This window comes from Xenia sp. Carnegie-2017, unplaced genomic scaffold (assembly GCF_021976095.1).
Source record: "Xenia sp. Carnegie-2017 unplaced genomic scaffold, XeniaSp_v1 HiC_scaffold_20, whole genome shotgun sequence".
In the NCBI taxonomy this organism is placed as follows: Eukaryota; Metazoa; Cnidaria; class Anthozoa; order Malacalcyonacea; family Xeniidae; genus Xenia; species Xenia sp. Carnegie-2017.
In genome coordinates, this window is record NW_025813483.1 from 3,060,963 (window position 1) to 3,083,861 (window position 22,899).

At 33.5% G+C, this 22,899-nt stretch overlaps 3 protein-coding genes across 7 annotated transcripts; all 3 read left to right on the top strand.

The window, feature by feature from the left end:
• Positions 1-1,858: 1,858 nt before the first annotated feature.
• LOC124441000 (DNA polymerase zeta catalytic subunit-like) lies at positions 1,859-3,904 on the top strand. The gene is made up of 5 exons (XM_046991418.1): positions 1,859-2,287; positions 2,441-2,515; positions 2,580-2,661; positions 3,279-3,360; positions 3,753-3,904. The coding sequence occupies exons 1-5, from the start codon at positions 1,962-1,964 to the stop codon at positions 3,902-3,904; spliced, it is 717 nt and encodes a 238-aa protein (XP_046847374.1). The 5' UTR covers positions 1,859-1,961.
• LOC124442867 lies at positions 3,449-17,432 on the top strand. 2 transcript variants are annotated; one of them, XM_046993373.1, is made up of 28 exons: positions 3,449-3,553; positions 3,796-3,893; positions 3,967-4,071; positions 4,303-4,387; positions 4,457-4,572; positions 4,648-4,722; positions 4,795-4,896; positions 5,057-5,162; positions 5,992-9,177; positions 9,486-9,525; positions 9,862-10,485; positions 11,000-11,134; positions 11,576-11,779; positions 12,036-12,413; positions 13,098-13,358; positions 13,639-13,721; positions 13,950-14,111; positions 14,339-14,396; positions 14,463-14,542; positions 14,738-14,807; positions 14,974-15,081; positions 15,436-15,660; positions 15,744-15,881; positions 15,988-16,178; positions 16,259-16,366; positions 16,504-16,681; positions 16,750-16,911; positions 16,984-17,432. In XM_046993373.1, exons 3-28 carry the CDS (start codon positions 3,999-4,001, stop codon positions 17,170-17,172), a joined length of 7,137 nt encoding a protein of 2,378 aa, XP_046849329.1. In that variant the 5' UTR covers positions 3,449-3,553; positions 3,796-3,893; positions 3,967-3,998; the 3' UTR covers positions 17,173-17,432. The 2 variants fall into 2 exon arrangements, with proteins under 2 accessions (XP_046849329.1, XP_046849330.1); XM_046993374.1 differs by lacking the exons at positions 3,449-3,553; positions 3,796-3,893; positions 4,303-4,387 and having other exon boundaries at positions 4,001-4,071.
• Positions 17,433-19,197: 1,765 nt separating this feature from the next.
• LOC124442879 (akirin-2-like) lies at positions 19,198-20,608 on the top strand. 4 transcript variants are annotated; one of them, XM_046993398.1, is made up of 4 exons: positions 19,198-19,272; positions 19,406-19,615; positions 19,858-20,127; positions 20,303-20,608. In XM_046993398.1, exons 2-4 carry the CDS (start codon positions 19,450-19,452, stop codon positions 20,500-20,502), a joined length of 636 nt encoding a protein of 211 aa, XP_046849354.1. In that variant the 5' UTR covers positions 19,198-19,272; positions 19,406-19,449; the 3' UTR covers positions 20,503-20,608. The 4 variants fall into 4 exon arrangements, with proteins under 4 accessions (XP_046849354.1, XP_046849355.1, XP_046849353.1 ...); XM_046993400.1 differs by adding an exon at positions 20,199-20,270 and having other exon boundaries at positions 19,217-19,615; positions 20,374-20,524; XM_046993399.1 differs by having other exon boundaries at positions 19,212-19,615; positions 19,861-20,127.
• The last annotated feature ends 2,291 nt before the right edge of the window (positions 20,609-22,899 follow it).

Consider the following 22,899-nt stretch of genomic DNA (forward strand, 5'->3'; position numbering starts at 1 on the left):
AATAATCATAAAGGAAGAAGGGCAGCCAGCCTTTTTCAAATGAGATAGCTCAAAAAATAGAGATTTATAATTAAAGAAGTTAAGAAAATCGATAAACAGAGCTTCTCTGAAATTGTCAGCGTTCCAACTTTGAAACGTTGTCAATGAAATTTTATCATTTTGTAAACTTTTGATACGGATAAACAAATAATTTGATGAGGGGCGTGAGAAGCAAGTAAAAAATGGGGGGCTCAAGATTTTGGGGCAGTCTTTATTTAAAAAGGGAATTTCAGAGTAATTAATCTCGAAGTCTCTATGTTTAAATAATTTTGTCACATCTCAGTAATCAGAGATACTTCAAAATTGATGGCCTTTGGACTTGACAGTTCATCATGCAAAGTTTAGTCATTTTGTGAACTTTTGACGCAAACAAATATTTTAAGTAGTCCATCTTACAACAAGTTTAACAATTATAGACCAGAAAAAAATCACGTGTACTATCGCATGAAGAAATGAGCTTTTCACTCCAAGTAGGCGCAATTTCTAAAGACATACCTAGCAAAATGTTTTTATGTCTTCATCAGTATTAGGAATAAGATAAATAGATGACTGTATGAATGAGGAAAAAATTCTTCTTGATAAAAGCCATGTTAGATAAAATTAAAGTTATTGCACATAATGATATGCATGACTGAAATTTTGTGATGTGTCATAATTTTGATTCATCTTGTTGATTTTTAGCCCTGCCGTACCAATGATATTTGACAAGACTAGTGAAACTAATTCATGGCGACAATGCGAGAAACATCAGTATTTTGAAATGATAAATTATGCAATGTGTTATTGGGAAAGTCCCACCAAAATTAACAGATGTATCAATATAAAACATATGAATTGCGAATTCCACCACGAAAATATCATTCAGGTTTTTTATGACAAATATAACAAAATTCTAAACATAAGAACAAACAATGACACTCTAATTAGCAATAATTGAAATATACACGACAGGGATTGAGTTAGAAATTTTATTGCAAATTCAATTTCAGTTCAACTCAATCAACACATAAATGTTGTACACATTTAACTATTATTAATTTTCAGTATTGACATGGGTGTACGGGACCAAAAACATCAAGATGCGGACACTATTTTGCTCGACGAAAGCGGAAATCCTTTACATGCAATGTCGTAGTTAGACATGAAGAAAGACATGAACTTCTGGGGAGCATATTTTCTAACGTTAAACGCGTAAGCCTTTCTAGCGAGGTCTATAAAGTCAAGCTTACCTTTCGAAAATTTCTAAATCTGGAGTTCGTCAATAACGATTACCAGTGTTTCTGGAGTGTGATTTTCCATAATTTTTAAAGTTATTTACGACAGAAAAACATTATTTTTATTGTTTACTTAAACAAAGCTACTGCCAAAATCTTTGATTTAATTTTAAAATTTCTTTGTCAGAAAATTTCACCTATTTTAATAAGGAAGACTTTCAAAGTAATTACAGCATTACTGAGGTAAACTTAGTATCTTAAATAGCAGTGCTTCAATCAAAATTGTGAGGATGTCGTGATATTGTCATGATAAATTTATTCTCCATGGTGACATGTCAATAAATAAAATGTTCAACTGGATTTTAACCAAAAGCATAATTTTATCACTTATAATGTCGGATTTTTCTTTACAATAACTACGAAAAGTAGGCCGTTCAGATTGTGGGCCTACATGCTTTAGCTTGGTAAGCTCCCCCCGACTCTTAATTACGGCGTTTGTTTGAGGACAATGTTAACTTAGAGATTATATGAGGTCTTTATCCCATCTAATCCCAAAAAGGCGATTACGATAATTTGGTATAAGGGTTTGATTATAAAGTCTTTGATTGGCTAATCTATAATCTAAAACAAATATGGCGGATTCAACTCTCGTCTTTCGTCTTTCAAAAATTTTAATTGACGATATATTTTCTTATTTTGAACAACAGAATGTTTTCTGTTAGGATTGTAGATGCAGATTTTTACGTGGGAAAACCTATAGATGGCTTAGATATTTTGTTTTCTAAATTTCGCGAGGCGAATGTTAACCGTGTTCCAGTTTTGAGGATATTTGGCTCAACTCCTGGTGGACAGAAAACTTGTGTTCATATTCATCAAGTATTTCCTTACTTATACATACCTTACGATGGAACTAAACCCACAGATAAATATCTGAAACAATTTACGACAAGTGTAGACTTTGCTGTTCAAGTTGCGTTTGGTAGAACATCATCTTCTATGAAATATGTTCATAAAACTGAAATTGTTAAGAAAATGTAAGTTATTTTCCTTGTTTTCTTCTCATGTTGTCAAAGCTTACTATTATTAAATCTTTTTTACTCTCTTTCTTTTCATCACAATACAAAATCTTCCATTTTCGACCCAATAACGTTTCAATATTATTCACCCAAAATGATTTTATTTTTTAGACCATTTTATGGTTATCATGAGAACGAAGAAGAGTTTATTAAGATGGAGTTGTACAATCCAAGAATAATTCCCAAGTAAGATATATTTTTCATGTTGTTCTAACATAAAACTACATCAAAATTTTTCATTTTTTTTCAGACTTGTTGATCTTCTTCATAATGGAGCTATATTGAACAAGTCATTTCAACCACACGAAGCTCATGTTCCTTATATTCTACAGGTAATTATTGTTTTTTATTATTAATGAGGAAAAAAGACATCTTCGATTGTTATAACCCAGACTGGAGTAGTTAGTTTGTAAGGGGGCAAGGCCTGCAAAGTTTGTTGTTTATTTCTTTAGAAATTAATCTCATTCATTGTTTTTCAAACTAATTGATCTAAGCAATATTTGTATTGTACATAGGAGTAAAAAATGGGCTGACTTTTCTACCGACATCAGAGATTCAACATTTGCATGTATAGGTGCCCACTTTGCTATAATTATACATCAGATATCAGGTGCCCAATAAAAACATTCCATTATGGATTATAGCTGTGAATTTCCTGTGCCAAACTTTTGTCAGTAAAGTGAATGGTTTGAACACATTGTGGAAGTATAGCTGCATGTTTGTTGATGTTGATCATAAAGGATACTACAGTATTGAGAAGGACTGTTGGGGGTAGTCTTGATTGATGTTTTCACATCTAGATAAGATGATTACTGGTAACAATGTTAAAATGTCATTCAACACTAATGCCACTGACCTTCTTTGGTCTTTCCCCACCTGGATGGTCAATTTCTATAGATTTTCACTAAGTTACATTATAAGAATTATATTGAAATATTTTTTATTTTAGTTTCTAATTGATTACAATCTTTATGGTATGAACTTACTTTATGTAAGAAAAGTTCATTTTAGAGAAATTTCTTCAAAAACAGGAAAGTTTCATTATTGATTTTTTCAGCATTCTATAAAAATCTAACATCGCAAATGATTATTTCCCATCAAATTGAATTTTATAGATAAAAATGATTCATATAATAATAAATCAATTCCACTTCATGGTTCATCTCCAAATTCATTTCTCAATTTTCCTTCATCTCAACACTGGAATGAAGACACTATTCCTGGGTTTGTCTGATTCATATATTTTACACTTGAAGATTAATTGAAGCCAAAAGGATTTGTGTAAATCCTTAATCCTAAATTTGACACATGTGTGTATGATTTATCCCAAGATTTAGAGTCAATGTTCAATCCAGATTACAGAATTTACATTTAAAAATTAGTTTAACTTTGGAATGATTCTTTGTGATAACTATCTTTACAGTTGATATTCATCATTTTAATGTTTGTTATTTGTCATTGTTAAGAAATTTATGCCTGGATCCTACTGTGAAAAAAGTCAGTCGTTGTGAACTTGAAGTTGATGTAATTGCTGAAGACATCTTGAATCAAATAAATGTTGAAAGTAAAATTTAGTTATCTTTATGTCTTCATTTTACTGTTTATACATCTTTAATGAGTTTATTATGTTTATGAAGGTTGTATTGGTCATAATCCTGGTATAACTGCTATGTGGGAAGATGAAAGACAACGAAGACGAGATATTGGACTATCTTCACAAGTTGCTCTTCCTGTTTCACAAGGTAAGGTACAAAAAAATACATTTCACATCATTGTATAGCTCACAATACATTTCATGCATTTTATATTGTTATGGCATTCAGTGGCTGTGACTTGTTCATCTCAGAATGATGTTGTTTTATAGTCCATAAACTTTCATGTTTTGTTAAAGATGTGTTCAACTTTTCCTTTATTAATTTTTGTTTACTTTACAGTTAACACTACACATAAAAATTCAACTTTTTTGTTGTTAGATCGTGTTGAAACACCTGTATTGAATCTTGAGAAAGAATTCAAAGAAAAAATCAAAGAAATTATTGATGAACGAAACAAAGTGATGTAAGATTTGATCTTGTTATGTTTAATGATTTAACTTTATATTTTTATAAATTTTAAAGAAACTTGCAGTCAAAGTGAGTTGGAGACAATGGAAAAATCTCTTTCACCCAAAGACTTTAAAGAATTTTCTCAAAGTATTTTGTCACAAGGCAAGCAACCGCAGTGTGAAGCAACAATAAACCAAGGTTTTGATGAATTTTGTTTAACTTATTTTAAGTTATAATCGTACTGTAAAATATTTCTATTTTCTTCTATTTTAGATGTGGATGTGGATAGTCCAGTTGTTGATCAGTCAGTTATAGATATACTACAAGCCAGCCAGGCCAGCAATTCATGTATTATTCACCAAAAATAATTCTTTCTCTCTCAAGGGCTTAAATTTTTATTTATATGAGACATTTATTTAGCTGGAGAGTTGGATAAAGAATTGGTGGAGATTTTAATGAGTTTGGATAAGGATGACAATGAAACACTGCTGCATGAATGCTCTCATATTGCGGGCTCACAAAGTAAGAATGAACACTCCATTATATGAATATTGTTTTGAGATCAAAACTACCATAATTCAATATGGATATCAATGGTGATTGTCTACAGTTTCATTTTTTGGTGAAATGTGTCTTATATGAAGTTTTTCAATCAATCTTTTTTATTTTATTGTTTATTGAGAAGGTAGTGATGATGAACATGATGAAGATATTGATGAAGATAAAGAATCAATATTAATGTCACAGCCATTTTGGAAAGATGATGAAGAGGGACATGATTTCCAAAGGTAAAAGTATCCATTTTTCTTTATAAAATAAAGACAGAAAAAGGTGTGCGTTGATTTTTCTACAGTTGAGTTAACATTAGCTTGTGTAAATATATCTGAGCTCAATGAACTAAAATCAATGAAAGAGAATTTCCAAATGAATCATAAATACATGCCACAGAAAAAATTACAGCCATTTGCAATTGACCGTGAGGCGTGCATAAATTAATTGTTTGTTATAGTTTCAAAACTTAACGTTACTATTCAGCTATCTGTTTGTTGTTAAGGCGTAACCCTTAGATAGCATTGGTTAATCACAAAGTGTCGCTCTCCGAGTCTACGACAAAGACAAATTGTGTCTCACCAATACCAATTTAAAGTTTTATATCTAACGATAGAGCTTAACGTTTTGAAATGTCTTTCCATACTTACATAATTTCAACATTTTACGGTTGTTTATTAGATAAAAACAACATTTTCCATAACTTAACACGTATGCCTTAGCAACAATGAGTTAGACGTTAGTAACGTCAAATTTTGAAACTATTAACAAACGTTAATTGCAAATAGCTGTAAAACACTTGTTTCGTTTTAAAGTTGTCTGTTTTGTACTACTGTTGTTTTATAAAAGAGTTAAATGACATTTTTATTGCTTATACAGGCTTATGCAAACATCGGAGAAGTTAGAGAGAACTTTTGAGCCTTTGACTTGCCTCTGCACTGATCAGCTCTCAAGTTCTCCCATAGGTCTCCTTGGTTTTTATAAACCTGTGAAAACTCTGTAAACATCTTAAATGAAAAACAATCAATCTGCTCTAAAGTTTTGAATGGCTATCTTCTTCACTTGTAGTTCGGAGGATGGAGAGGAAATGGACTGGAAACCACCTTCACGTATGCCTCAAGTGGATGGTCCTGGTGATGCCGAGGACTCTGGGGGACATGGTAGCACGTGTACAACTGTATCACGTGGTTTTAAGGATAAAAATTGGAAAATGAAAATCGAGTATGACGACGACAATGATTTTCAAAGTAAAGAAAAATCAAAAAGTAAAAATTTAAAGAAATGTAAACAAGGTGGAAGAAAAAGAAAAATTGCTCAACTTAATGTGTTTGGTGGCTGTCATAAAACTCAAAATGACGTTGATACATCAACACACATTTCTTCTCGGCAAATGATGACGAATGACAATAAACGTCGAGAAACGATGACCCCAACAAGTCCATTTCGAGGAAGTAAGAACAATGTTAATGAAGAATTCCCTGATTTCCATTCATTTTATCCATCAAATAAACGAGGGAGATCTGGGGAGAGTAATTCTTCGGGTTCTAAAACAAATACAATGAAAAACGTGAAGATGATGGATAAAGAAACTGTTTCTAATAATTTTAAAAAAACATCAAAAGGAAAGAAGAAGATGTCTGGATTAAAGAAGGGAAATGAAATATTCCGTAATCTTGGCGTTTCAAAAAATGGCAGAGAACTTTTACGTTGTACAGAGAACGATTCTAGTGGATCTCAAACGTCAGATTTTGAACTTTGGTTAAGCGAAAGCTCCTGTGATGATCACGATGATGATGATTTTAAAGCAACTTTCATCAAAAATTTTCATAAAAATAAAGTATTTCAAGGCTCGTTTGGCACAAATGAGGCGAATGAATGTGGGAAAAATAATTTGAAGACGAGAACCAAACTTATGTCGAAAAAATCAAATGTTAGCTCAAATGAATGTATGGAAACTACTTCTGTGTCTTGTAAGAAAAATATCTCTGACTTATTTGATCCTGACAGTCATGGCCCGAGCACAACTTCAACTTTAGGACAAGAATCTTGTTTGTATGGAAATAGTTTTACAAATAATTTGAAAGGAACAAGAAAATCAGAAAAGTCTCCCTGTTTACAGTTTACTTTAAATAAAACTGAAAAAGTGGTGACCAAAGACGATAGTTCATCTTGTCATGATGCTGTTTCTCTTAACAAGAAATCGATTGACTTGAATAGAAATGATGTCAAACGTGACGTGGAAGTGTCTTCAATTGTTGAGAAAAATCCAATTCAAGATGTCTTACAAATGGACGGAAAATATCGTGGTGATTCGATAACTTTTCAAAATGAAAATGTTTGCAAGAATTTAGTAAAAAGTTCTGGGATGAATCAAATAAGTTTATGTAAGGATAACGCTGTCCAAAAGTACAATGAAAACTCACAGTACTGCGAGAAAACGGAGGTGACAAAAACAGGAAATGAGGATAACGCCATTGCAAAGAAACATAGTGGTTATAATGATGATTTTAAAGAAAAGAAGAAGCGTGAACGTCCTAAGAAAAAATGTACGAAAGCTAAAGTCATCGATTGTCGGAGTGAGGTAAATGATAATAAAAAACGCAGAGATTGTGATTTAAGAAACAATAAAATGCGAAACAAAAGAAATTCTCCAAGAGTTTTAATGGATGCTTGCGTACGGCTGGAGAAGATTTCTGTTGAAGATTTAAAATTTAAAACGTCGTCTAAAATTGTGGAGCATCCTAAAGATGTTGTTAATTGTGGAAAGAACAAAAATGACGAAGATTTAGAGTTAAAAGATATGGAAGATTTTATACATATGAAAGATAAATTTACATCATTGCAAAGCTATGAGAAGAATACTTTAGTTGAGAAAAATCATTCTGGTTATGGAAACACACCTTCATTTTCTTCTTTTCTACAAAACGCGTCTGCTGACTCTATTAACGTATCTTGTAAGGAATGTATGATAGATGTGGATAAGCATGAACTTCAAAGGATTGAGAAGTCCTTTGATGAACCTGACTTTATTGAGGATAATATCACCCTGAATGATAAGGTTGACAAATCTTGTGGGAAATTGAGGGATTTTCAAATCACATTTATCGACGAAAGTAATGTGTTTTTATCGTGCGGTGATATCGTAAATAAAGATTTTATCAACTCTCTTGAAACAAAAACAACTAAAGATCACCGTGTTCACAGTATATCTTCAGTATTGGAGTCGTTAAATACTGACAACGATAATGGTTTTAATGATTTTGTTGTGGAAGATTGCTCGAGGAATGTTGAATTGGATTTTGAAGATGATTTGTTTGCCTTAACACCAAACCAAACTGAAAAGAATTTTGATCAATACTTGGAACATGTTGATCACAGATCTGTGTGTAGTGAATCTAAAAGTGAAAATCTGATTGATTCACCTTCGGAATCTTTGTGTTTGACCGATGAAAAACATCCTTTGTACAGTCATTATAGTGATGGGTGCTCTAGTGGAAGTTCTATGGTGTTAAGGCTTCCACCAGATGAGGAAAGCTTTGAATGGAATCTTGATGAGTCATTTGACGGTCACCAGTCCTCTGGTACGAGTAATAACCTCGGAAGTCCTGATAGTAGTACAGTTCCTGTTGTTACCGAGGTCAGGGACTTAAATTTAGAAAGGACTGGGGAATGTTTTAGTAAGAATAATGTAATAAAGGGTGAAGAAGTTGTTTGTGATGTTTCAAACATGGAAATATCGCGTGATTTACACAATAAAGAACATATTAAAGGCGCTTTTGTGGGTAATGATATTTTTTATGAAATGTCTGTGGACAATAATGATTGTGACCAAGTATCAGTGGATAAAGATGGTTTTGATCAGGTGTCTGTGAATAATGATGGTTGTAATGAAGTATATGTGGATAATGATGTTCATAATCAAGTATATGCGGATAATGATGGTTGTAATCAGGTAGCTGTGGAGTATGATGGTTGTCGTCAAGTATTTGAGGATAGTGATGGTTATAATCAACTATATGTTAATAAAGATAGTTCTTACCAAGTATATAAAGACCAAAAAGAATCCCATTCAAAAATCAAAAACATCAACACATCCCAGGCAGAAGGTAGTTATGAATTGAAGATTTGGAGACCAACAATAATGCCTCCATCACCAAATTATGTTAAAGAAACACGTCATATCTACAATCTACCTCATGTTCGTCATCAAAAAGCGTTTTGTAGAGATTCCAATGATTTACCGTTAACAACGAAGTAAGGAATTTAGTTTCTTGTTTGAAAATGACATTGTTTTTGTTTATTTTGTCTTTTCGTTTAAATGCAAAGATGTTTGAAATGTATTTTTTTTAAAATGGCGTGCTCTTTGGGCCTTCAATAATTTTGAATGTTTCCACTGGCGAAACCATCCCGGACATTTGCCTATACAATGCAAATTTTTCAGCAAAATTTTTTGTTTCTTTTGAAAATTAGCAACTAGCTACTTTGACAAAATTGTTTGCATTGTAGGTATAAAAAACGGGCTGGATTCGTTCTTGAATGTTTCTTATATGATATGGTTTTAGGGTCGTCGGTGGACGGCGTCTTCATTTGTCTTCATTATCGGTAAGCTCTCCATTCTTACTTTTATTTTTGTTGTGTACACTTAGTGAACTGTTGTCATGGAATTTTATCTTATATAATGAGCAATGAAAATTGGAGATTAAAAATCAAAAACCTCTCCGTTGAATGCAATGTTATTTTTTCGTCTTTATCTTCTAACTTTGCATCATAATCCCCCTCTCTCCTATGCTAGTTGGGGACTTAATCTTATCATGTCCCTCCTTTCTTTTCATAGCTGGTTAACTATCCTTTAATCCAGGAATGTTATGATAGTTCCATCGTTTCCTTTGATTGTTGGTTAACCATCCTTTAATTTTGGAGTGTTATTTTGTTTCGCAGGTAAAAGAGCTTCCTGAATTCAATCTTGGCGGGAACTTCAGGACTTTGAGGGAACTCCAAGACCAATGTGTATCCAAGATGGACAACGGTTTACTCATGGACTGTCTAGCTTCAGAGGGTAAAATTAGTAATTTTCCTCAATATAAGGATATACCTGGAAAACTAAAGATTGTCTTAATGGGAGATCGTGACGTGATAATCACTCCAGTTAAACTACCGCCAACGAGGAAAGATGTCGAGAAATGGATGTTGACAAAAAGGCCTGGAAGTGAACGTTTGAATACCTCAGATATTGTTTCAGAGGATTGCGAAATTCCTAAAATTGCGAATTTTGTTAATGGAGAGACGTTTGTGACAGAACATAAACTGCTTGAAAGTAGTGGCGGTCAAAGTTTACAAGAAAATAATGAGGAAAGTCAAGGAAATTCCGGGAACATTCCTTCGTGTCACGTGATTGGTCCAAAACACAGTACACCTGTAGTTGATTGTGAAAATAAAAGTCATAAAGTATGGCATTGTACTCCTATAGATCATGTTAAAGATAAGAATAATGAAGAATCTCGCAAGGAAAAAGATTTAAAACTACAAAACCTAAGGAGAAATTTACTCAAGAATCACGAAAAGGTAAAACATTTTTATTTTCTGAGTTTGATAATTGTGCTATAAACAGGAAATTTTCTTTCCTCTTAATATTATTATTCTTGGTTTACGGTTACGTCATTGCTACGTAATTGTATGTATTTACGCATTTTTCTATAAGGCATAATTGATATTACAATGTTGTTGTTACAAAGTTTTTACATATAATTACACAATTGTTACATATTGTTACAAAGTTGTTACATATTGTTACACAGTTGTTACATATTGTTACAAAGTTGTTACATATTGTTACAAAGTTGTTACATATTGTTACAAAGTTGTTACATATTGTTACTTGATTCTTTTGTATTTACAAAAAGTCAACAACCTGTCGAATTTTTACTCATACAATTTTATGTAGGAGTAGGAACGGCTGACTTAGCTACTGTCTTGTTGTGGATGATATTTTGTCAGTTTGAATCTTGCTGAAGAAAGAAAATCAATTGTCTTCACTTAAAATATATTGTACAATTTAATTCTTATCTCTTTCCAAAAGGACTATCCATTACCAGGCGCACACCAACAAACATCTCTCAGTGAAGGATCTTATATTGAAGGACCTACACCAACAAATAGTTTTGGATTTCAAATTTCTCAACCAAATATTCAAGATGCCAAGTCCCTTCGCCAGGTTGGTGATCAAAATGTCAAATGTGCACCAAACTAGACTTAGAAAATAGTTAAAGCAGTAGTTAAAGAACGATTTTCCCAACTGGTCACCGGAATTGTAATTCATTTTATAGTAAATTACAAAGGACACGTTCCTGAGTCCCAGTCCCCCCCAGATGACGGAAATTTTATTAAAACGAGCCGAAATCGCAATTCAAAGCTTAATTTTTCAAAAACTATTCAAGTAAATAAAAAAATGTTTTGAAACTTATTTAGTAACATTTAAAGCTCTCTTCAAAACCATGAAAATTGTATTGATGATGTTATGATATAGGCACTTTAAATGTGAGATTAGAATAGTTGAAGATTAAAGATTAAACTACCCATAGCGATACTTTTGAGAAGGTATTGTGAACGTTTTAGGCTATTTATTTTAAGGCACAGTTTTTTTTCAATTTTTTAGGTTCAATTTCTAACTTTGCTGAGTGTAGAACTTCATGTAAGAACAAGGAGAAGTTTACGTCCAGACCCAGAGTTTGACGTAATTTGTGCAATATTTTATCATATTGAAAACGAGACAAAAGATGGGAAGAAATATGAAACTGGAGTGATAGTAACTCTACGAGAGATGACGAAAATTAGAAACACTAATGATGACGTATGTCAGGTAAATGACATTTTATGGATTTCATCTCTCAGGAGTGGTAAAAAATTCTTCTTATCATTATACATGGGCTAAATTTGAAAACGTTTTGGAAAACTATATTTCCCTGTTCACTATTTTCAATTAATCAGTTGTTGTTATGGTCTGTTAGTTAACTTAAATTTGAGTTATTTTTGCGTAAGGGAGTTATTTTACGATGGCAATTTCAGATGATTAAACAATGAACGTGCATTGAACACTTTTTGTTTTTGTTTTCAAGTCTACAAGTGCGACAGACACGACAAAAACATCCCATGTAAAAGGAACCTTACAGCGTCATTTTTGTAATTCAAACAATCTTGAGGTTGTAACAGTGGAAGAAGAAACTGATGTTATCAATCATTTGGTTAAAATTGTCCATGAAAAAGATCCTGACATCTTGCTGGGCTTTGAAGTTCAAATGTTGTCTTGGGGATATCTTATACAGCGCGCTACGACTCTTGGGATTGATATAGCATCACAATTATCTCGAGTGCAGGATACTTCCGGTACGGCGCGGTTTGATGCGGAAATTGACAAGTGGGGAGCTAATCATACGTCAGAGATTACAATTACGGGAAGAATTATTTTAAATGTTTGGCGACTTATGAAACACGAGGTATTTGGTGATGTCATTATTGATTACGTCATGATGTACTCACTATCAACTAAATTGTTTCAACAACAACAAAAACAGTCCTTCTCATGACTATACCAACCTGGACGATCTACATTTACAAACATGTACTCACCATCGTTGATGACGTCATCTGGCATAACAATCATTGATGGCGTCATCATCTATACACCATTACTGATACGTCATCATGCATACACCATCATTGATTAGGTCATCATGTATAAACCGTGATTGATTAGGTCATCATGTATAAATTGTCATTGATTACGTCATCATGCATACACCATCATTGGTTACGTCATCATGTATGAACCATCATTGATTAGGTCTGTTTTCATTATTGTTGATTAGGTCATTTTGTAACAATCTTTTTTATCGATCTAAAAGTAAAACTAGCTTCTTTTATAAATATTATCAACTAATTAGAACTGCTTTGTGACGCTCTGCAGTCTAATTCTGTGTGCCATTCCGTTAGTACGAGTACATTATGATGACTGTATTTTAATTAAGATAAATGATTCATTTATCTTTCTCTATTCTTACCAAAAACATTTTTACAAACTTTGCTGACAATTTAAAGTTAAAGTTGTTAACATTTTTGACATTATTGATATAGTAAAAATGTTAGTAATAAAGATCGCAGTTTGATGATTTTTCGTTTAGGTGACTTTGAATGTCTACTCGTTTGAGAATGTATCATACCACGTACTGCACGAAAGAGTACCGCTGTACAGTTATCGTCAGCTCACACAATGGTGGGATAAGAAACTACCTCATGATCGTTGGAGAACTGTGGAGCACTACGTCATTCGTTGTCAAGGCAACATCAGGATTTTGAATCAGCTCGACTTCATTAACAGGACAAGTGAGTTCGCAAGGCTTTATGGGATACTCTTTTACAGTGTGATATCACGTGGTTCACAGGTAAAAATTATTCATTAATAATGCTTAGGAATAATTTGATCTTCAATGGACTTATAATTACTTAATGATGCACATTTATTTTGCAATTTTATTTTATGTATACTCAATAATAGTTTCATATTTAAACTGTCACTACTACTAAATTTTCCATCTTTGATGAGCGCTATCTTCATTTATAATCTTTCTATCATCAACGCTTTATTTCACTCATGGATTTAAAGCCAAATAACTATTTTAAATTAGTTTAGTCTTGCAGGAAATTATTTTTATTTTATTTTAGTTTCGTGTTGAGTCGATGATGTTTCGTCTTACAAAACCAATGAATTATATTTCTGTTTCACCAAGTATACAGCAGAGAGCTAGGTAAGAAATTATCCCTCAGCGATTCACAACTGTTCCACATTATCCCTCAGCTATACAAAACTGTTTCATATTACCCCCAACAATAAGCAACTAATCTAACATTGTCGTTTAGCGATATGCAACTATTCTATATTGTTTTCCTAAGATGTTATTTTGTTCACTCCTACTTTTCATTTTATTCATTAAAAAAGATAGATTGATTGAAAATTTTATCTTAAACTTCCTTAGAATGGATGCACCAGAATGTATCCCTTTGGTCATGGAGCCCGAATCTCGTTTCTATGTTGATCCCGTTATTGTGTTGGATTTTCAATCTCTTTATCCCTCTATGATCATAGCCTATAATTATTGTTATTCCACTTGTCTTGGAAAGCTTGCCAGATTAAATAAGTAAGTGTTAACCTTTGTAAAATATTTTCCTCAAATTACCTTTGAACGCTACATTTTCGTCTTGGCTGAGTTTTTCGACTAACACTATTAAACTTTGCGCTAGTTAAGGCTTTAGCTAATGTGTTGTTGAAGAACTTCATTTCCCGAGTTGAAAGATTTTAGAATACAAACCTTCTACGTATTTTCTTTCAGTTAAATTTTTTAATATTTATTGTTTTTGTTGATAGAATTGGTCATTTTGAGTTTGGTTGTACATCGTTAAATGTTCCTCCAACATTACTGGAGGTGAGAATTTTTAATAAATTACCATCACGACAAGCAATACATTTAAAACAATACATTTCCTTTCAGAAACTGCAAGATGATATTCATGTAAGCGCCAACGGCTCTGTTTTTGTAAAATCTAACATAAGACGAGGAATTTTACCCAGGTAATGTGGGATATTTCACATTCATTTGGTTACAGGTCACATTTTTATTGATTCAAAAGATTGTTGAAAAAACAACATTTGCATTTTGTTGTATATTTTGCAATGTACATAGCGTTCCTTCTTAAGTCTTAACTGTCCTAAATGAGTCTTGATATCTTTGGCTATTATATGTTCAATAAGTTTGATTTATTTTAGAATGTTAGAGGAGATATTATACACACGTATTATGGTAAAGAAAGCTTTGAAAGATTGTAAAGATGATAAAGTAAGTTGGTTTTGTTAAACCTTTGTTTTTGAAGCGATCTTTGATGTTTTTATAACATCCAGTAGCTAAAACGTCATGGAGTTTTCATCATGTTCAAAAAAGATGCCTTTCCACTCTTCGTTTGTTTTCTTTAATCATTCAATATCATAAATAATTCACATTTTAGACTCTTCTTCAACTTCTTGATGCTCGACAACTTGCTTTAAAGTTGATTGCAAATGTCACTTATGGTTACACATCAGCAAACTTCTCAGGACGAATGCCTTGTGTTGAGGTAACTTTGATCTTGTCATGATAGAAATTTAAACAAATTATAGCTCTCCCCATTCCATCTAAACAGACCGTGCGCCGTAAACTTTGTATTAATTGATTGTATCTATATTATATATATTATATATTTACTAATACACATATATATTTTAGATACAATAAATATATAATATATTTACTACAGATAAGTGGTAAATATATAGTATATACAATATAGATACATGTTGATTATTATGATTATCGTTAGCCTGGACTTAGTCACATTCTCTTAGGTTGAAAATGTATCAAGTGCTTATTGTCATACTGGATTCATTTTACTCATAAAGCCATCCCAAAATTCTTTTCTGTTTTTCATCAGATTGCTGACGCCATTGTTCGTAAAGCACGCGAGACCCTGGAACGAGCTATCAATCTCGTGAACACAAGGGATGAGTGGGGTGGTCGTGTGGTATATGGGGACACCGATAGTCTTTTCGTATTAGTAAAAGGTGCCAGTAAAGAGGAAGCGTTTAAGATTGGAAAAGAAATTGTTGATGCTGTTACTGCAGAGAATCCTAAACCTGTGAAATTAAAGTTTGAAAAGGTTTTTATCTACTGTAAAATTGTATCTATTTGAGAGATTTGGACTTTAAGATACATTTATGTATAACTAGGGATGATTTTTAGGTATATATGCCTTGTGTTCTTCAAACAAAGAAACGTTACGTTGGTTATATGTACGAAACATTAGAACAGAAAGATCCAGTGTTTGATGCGAAAGGAATAGAGACTGTACGGCGAGATACATGTCCAGCGGTCGCTAAGGTATGGAACAATCCACAATATTTACTGTGTCATCCAATCACCCAAGATTCTGCAGGTGGGGGTAATTTTGAGTACAAAGTAGTCTGTGAGTTTATTTTTCTAACAGATTTTAGAGAAGTCTTTAAGGATTTTATTTGAAGAAAGAGACGTGAGTCTTGTGAAGAAGTTTGTCCAGCGGCAGTTCGTTAAAATGATGAAAGATAGAGTATCGATTCAGGATTTCATCTTTGCTAAGGAATATCGTGGTATGAAAAGATATAAACCAAAAGCATGTGTTCCAGCTTTGGAAATTGCAAGGTTCATTTTATTGTTGAAATGAAAAATCTTCTTTATATTGTCGTCATGATTACAATTTTACTATTTCTCTTTTTGTATAGACGTCATTTGTCACGTGATCGTCGCGCGGAACCTCGCGTGGGAGAACGTGTACCTTACGTCATTGTTAACGGCAGTCCTGGACTACCATTGATTCAATTGGTTAAAGAGTAAGTTTAAATGTTGCTGTCTTTCATTATTTTACGTTATGTATCATGACAAAAGCTGTTGGAATGTTATTAATAAATACTTTAGTCTAAATATGATTGTCTTCATTGAACAATCTTCTTGTTTTAATTTTCTTCAGTCCTATTGATGTGTTAAATGATAAAAATCTACGCCTCAATACCATCTACTATGTTCAAAAACAAATACTTCCTCCATTGGATCGAGTTTTTTCCTTGATTGGTGTTGATGTGTTTTCATGGTATACACAACTACCCCGCTATATCCCTCGACATCGTGTTATTGCTAGGAAACAAAAAGTTAGTTGTCATCAGTACATTCATGAATTGATGTAAAAGCTAAATTAATTTATTTGAACAAATTTTAGCGTTCGATTTCTCGGTTTTTTACAACTCTACACTGTCCTGTATGTGAACAATTAACACAGCACGGTTTGTGTCAAAGTTGTCGTAGCAACCCTCAAAAGTCTGTCTTTATTCTGGCAAGTAGAGTGGGGAACTGGGAAAGAAAATACAGTCATCTTAAAGAGGTATGCATAATAAACAACCTAACAATTATGATTTGGCTTTGTCATGACATTTAATTTTTTTTCATATTGTAGATATGTTTTCAGTGTTGTGGAGCTAGAGATGAACAACTGAGCTGTATATCACTGGATTGTCCTGTTATGTTTAAACTAGAGAAGTTAAAAACAAATATGGAATATGGAATGACATTAAGAGACTTTCAAAAAACAATTGAAGAAAGTTATGGTCAGTCAGAGGTAAACAATATAACCACCAAACGTTGATGGTATATTATGTTGTATGTGGTTGGTTTGGGAATTTCTTCAAATGTTATAATAAGCAAAAATTTGAAGTGCCTGAAAAACAATTAATTAACTCCTCTCTTCTCAAGAATAACAAGATTACGATGGATGAACAAGCAATAAAACTTGCAATGTAATTTATAATAATTCATTTATATTTTATCTAATTTGTGCATTTAAAAATTACAGTATGTTTTGCTATGCTAGGACTTGCCAATTCTATTGAAAAATTCTTAAAATTACTTAAATGAAGTTCTATTCTGTTTTTTCTTGGGGTATTGACCTGGTTTTTAAACTGGGTTTTGAGGAAGGTGTTAAGCTGGGTTTAGAGGAGGGTACCGTGCTGGGTTTAGAGGAGGGTACTGTTCTGGGTTTAGAGGAGGGTACCGTGCTGGGTTTAGAGGAAGGTATTGTGCTGGGTTTAGGAAGATACTGTGCTGGGTTTTGTTGAGGCTGTTGTGCTGGGTTTTGTTGAGGAGGGTGTTGTGGTGCATTTTGAGCTGGGTTTTGAGGAGGGTGTTGTGCTGGGTTTTGTGGAGGGTTTTGAGGAGGGTGTTGTAGTGCGTTTTGAGCTGGCTTTGAGGAGGGTGTGCTGGGTTTCAGGAGGGTGTTGTGGAGGGTGTGGTGCGCTTTGAGCTGGGTTTGAGGAGGGTGTTGTGCTGGGTTTTGAGGAGGGTGTTGTAGTGGGTTTTGAGGAGGGTGTTGTAGTGGGTTTTGAGCTGGGTTTTGAGGAGGGTGTTGGTGTGGGTTTTTAGCTGGGTTTTGAGGAGGGTGTTGTGCTGGGTTTTGAGCTGGGTTTGAGCTGGGTTTTGAGGAGGGTGTTGTAGTGGGTTTGAGCTGGGTTTGAGGAGGGTGTTGGTGTGGGTTTTGAGCTGGCTTTGAGGAGGGTGTGTGGTTTTGAGCTGGGTTTTGAGGAGGGTGTTGTGGGGTTTGAGCTGGGTTTGAGGAGGGTTGTGGTGGTTTTGAGCTGGGTTTGAGGAGGGTGTTGGTGCTGCTTGAGCTGGGTTTTGAGGAGGGTGTTGTGGTGCGTTTTGAGCTGGGTTTTGAGGAGGGTGTTGTGCTGAATTTTGAGGAGGGTTTTAAGGAGGGTTTTGAGCTGTTATTTAAGCAAAAAGAATTAACATCAGTACTACCACAACAGCTCCATATTCGTCCTTCACGGTAACATACCAACCAGCAATACTACACATGCAATCATTGTGATGGTATGCAAAGATTCCTGTATGACCATTAACTTCAGGAAGATCCTTCACTTTTCTTGCTCCTTCCCATGAACTTCCTTTCAGCCGCTCTTCTGCTTCTTTCTTTGTCGCTTTTCTTGGCATTACAATCTATTAATTATAATTATTGTACCAATGTTTGTACAATCTCTAATGTGATTGGCTAAGAGCCAATTGAATATTATATGTGGTGACGTAATTGTTTATGAGAAAATTGTAAACAAAGAAGTACACTGGCCAAATCTTGCTCGAGATTTGCAAGTGCTTCGCTCGCTGATTCGGCTCAATTTATTTAGAATAAAGGCGCAAAAAGGATTACGTTTTCAGTCAGAAAAGTTTTGAACGAGTGGGGAAACTGTATTTAAATTTTTCCCCATGACAATTTAAATAAAACAATTTTTGAATTCGGCTACGCGTGATAACAAAATTATTCAGATCGAGGTCGAAGCAGTGAACTGTTGATATTATAGTTTACTGCTATTAAAGCAAAGTTAATCCAATAATTGATAAATAATTAATTTTTAGTACACATGTACCGAAATTGACCAAAACAGCAGATAGGATTTGCTGTTCAGCGAAAGGATGATTTGGCATTATACTTACTTCTGATGTCTATGGTATTTAAGCTCAAGACTAAAATTTAATTCAAGGAAATATCGATTTTGGTGAATACAAAATTTAAGATAAAGATATGTCAAAATGTGACGAAGTGATTTAAAGACCATGACCGACAGGAAGTGAGTTGATTAAACGTCACAATAACCCAAGCTCGTGATTGGCTGATGCGCAGCAAGACAATAACAAACAATCATAGGAAAGTGCAGAATTTGGAAGAAGGGTGCCTAAAGATTTCATGTGTTAGGTATTACAATCCCTAATATTATAAAGCAATCGTACAGTTTATGAATAAAGAGGGGAGACGAACGTGCAGTAGAACGTTTCTTCATTAAGGAATTGCTATTTTTAAGTTTTTTGGACGTATCATCTCTTGCTAGACAGGCTTTGAATTGAACGACGAAACGGACTCAACAAAACAAAGATGGCGTGTGCCACTTTAAAGCGATCTTATGAATTTGATCCAGTTCTCAGTCCACAACAACAACCATGTCAAAAGAGAAGGAGGTACATGACAGTCAAATCTAACCCAACCTCATCTGTCAAGGATAAATCAAAGTTCTTTGAAGCAACACCTAATTTAACATCAGGTCAGACAAAACTTATGTATTATATATATGCGCTGTTGAGTCGTTTTTCGCTGGCATGAAATCCCCACCCTACTTATCATTTCACGTATGAATTATCCATTTAAATAGCCAAAATATCCGTACTTATAGGCCATTTCTTAAGAAAGAAAGTCATGCCCATGAGCTTGTTAAAGTCAATTTTGTTGATAGCGGAATAACGAGTAAAGATGTTTCAAAATAAGGATTCTGTGTCTTGTTTATAGAAGAAATTGCTCAAAATGTTGAGCAGGAATGGAGGAGGTATCAGAAAAGGAAACGATTGGCCGTTCTTTCACCATCATCGAGTACAGACGTGCAGCATTCACTACCTTCAGTTGTAACACAACCAGCTTCGACCATCACTGCATCTTCAAGTGATAGCAAACCTATTTTTACATTGAAACAAGTACAGATAATTTGTGAAAGAATGCTTAAGGAAAGAGAGGAAACTTTAAGAGAAGAGTATGATAAGGTTTTAAACCAGAAATTATCAGGTAATTGTTCATAAAATACATTTTTTTATCAATATAATGCCCTGGCCTTTGAGTTATATTTGTGTTGTTAGAGCAATATGATGCCTTTGTAAAGTTTAACTATGATCAAGTTCAAAGACGAATGGGCGAAGCTCCTTTAAGTTGTAAGTAATATGATGTTATGTCTTCATTTTAGAAAACATGAAAACAGTTGGTATTGTTTTAATGAATTATCTTCTGGTTTATCTTATTTGTTTTCACTTTAAGATGTATCATAAGATCCTTTTGAAGGAAATACTAACTGGCTCTACATTCTTTTGGTGGGACAAACAAATGTCAAGTCTTATAATGTATATAAAAATATATATCACGGACTTGACAATTTGTGAAAAATAGGTTAGTCTGATATTAATTTTAATAATCAAACCAAATTAATTTTGTAAATAATTTTGCTGTAAAATTTGTATTGTTGAATTAAAGATTGTTTGGAATTGTTTTGGTACTTTAGTCTATCGAATCATCACTGATGTTCATATTGCTTGCCACAGGACTTTCCATAGTTGTACAGCAGTGTGGAGTCCAGGATCGAGTCCTTGCCAAACTGACAGTTGTTTCAATATAAAAATGTCCAATTTTGAAATGAGTGGCTTTTTGGGGAATTATGATTTCTGAAGTGATTTACTGATAACCAAAATTGACGCCATCCTTGCATAGGGAATTTCTAAATCTGTTTTTCATGTCTGCAATTTCTTTATACATACATGATTTCAATTCTATTCTCTACATCCTATTCCCTGTTTCATTGGTCAAACCATTTAGCCAGAAAATTTGCCCACGGCCTAGGGACTTGTGTACCGTTTCAGACTCATTTACATCAACTGCCTCCAGAACTTGATGGAGGAAGATGATTTCCTGATGAAGGCAGTGTGTTTTTTACTACAAGCATATAAAGCATATTGATGTTTATTGATGAATTCCTTGTGTTGCTCATGATTTGTCCTCGGTTTCACATCGGAAAGCAACGGCACATTTCGTGCGCTCCGTGCACTGATCTGAAATAGACTGGATAACGCAACTAATACAAAGTTCTTGCAAAAAAGGCGGAAGTAAATCTGCCCGAATCTAAGTTGGGGGACCCACTTTTCTATAGATTTGTATTACAGAATCACAGTTTTTGCAATGTTTTGCCTTTTAAGCGTTTCTGATCGGGGCAGTTTTTTATCACAACTATAGAAAGATAAAAAGAATATTTTCGAAGAAAATTTAAGGTTATTTTGCTTCACAACGCTGTGAAACTTGATTCGCAAATTAGAAGGAGTGAGAAACCCTACGATACACAAACTTGTTCGAAATAAGACGAAGGATTCAAAATCTATTTGAAATGTAGAATTTATGATGGTGGACGAATTTAGGGTAAAAGCTAGGTTCAGTCAACCATTTGTATTCTTATCAGAAGCGAAAATGACGACCTTTAATTTGGTAAGTCTTTAAAACCATATGATATATAAACTTGTATAAGACTACTTGGTCTGTTTGTGGGTCCCATATGTTAGTAAGTCATTTGTTGTTTAAAAGAACGAGTTTTTGTGATCTTGATCAAAGTTTAACTGACATTTGCGAAGGATATGAACAATGTTTCAAACAAGTAATGGCCACATGATTTGGGAAAACTTGTTCTTTTCAACCAACTGAGCCAAAAAAACTATTTACACAGAAAAACATACTGGGATGTTTTGAGTATGGCCTTTGAGCACTGGTTTACTAATAAGTAAATTTGGCAAGAAAAACAACTCCTACACTGCTAAATTATTTTGCATTTGTGGAGTAACTGACCAAGTCTAATAAATCATGTAGTTTTAAAAACATGCCCAATTGAAAGCTTAACTTTTGATTTAATCTAGTTTAATTTAAAATCTTTTTACAAATGTCCAAGATCATCGAATGATGCTTTTCAGCAATAATCAAATCTATACATAGTAAAAATTGCGAATTGCTATTGTTCATTAAAAATACTTTCTTCTTGGTAAAGTCTTCATTTATCAGGAAGAATATTCCAGTCTCCGATATAGCTATTGAAAGATTTCTGTAGTCCCTTTTTTAAATTTGATTTAAGATTATTTATTAAATTTTTACATCTAGTCACACAAGTATTATAATCATTAAAGTATTTTGGTCTTGAAATAAGTAACAAATTTTTCTAGTGTAGATCCTATAACACTAACTCAGAGAAAGTACAACCAGGTCAGGTATCAATTTGGCTGCTTGGTCTTGCAGGATTTGAAAAGAATCCATAAACTTTTATGGTTCATGTATATTTCTCCACACCAGAGTGACCAGAAAACCAAGTCCAAATATATTCGCTTACAGTTTTCGCTTCTGATAAGAATGTAGATGGTTGAAAAACATAATATCTACACGGCTTTAGTCTAGGATCTTAAAATCTGTATTTCGAATCGATTTTCAGTGAAGAATCATACGCCTTATTCAGAAAAAGCTTGTATAATATCGAAGTTGTTCATTCTTTCAAATTTGCGAATCAAGTGTCACAGCGTTGTGAAGTCGAAATAACCTTTAAATTTTCTTCCAAAATATTCTTTTTATCTTTCTATAGTTGTGATAAAAAAACTGCCCCGATTAGAAACGCGTAAAAGGCAAAATATTGCAAAAGCTGTGATTCTGTAATACAAATCTATAGAAAAGTGGGTCCTCAACTTCGACTCGGGCAGATTTACTTCCGGCTTCAATTTTTGCTATTAGATTGCGTCATCCGTGCAGCCTTATCCGTGCAGATAA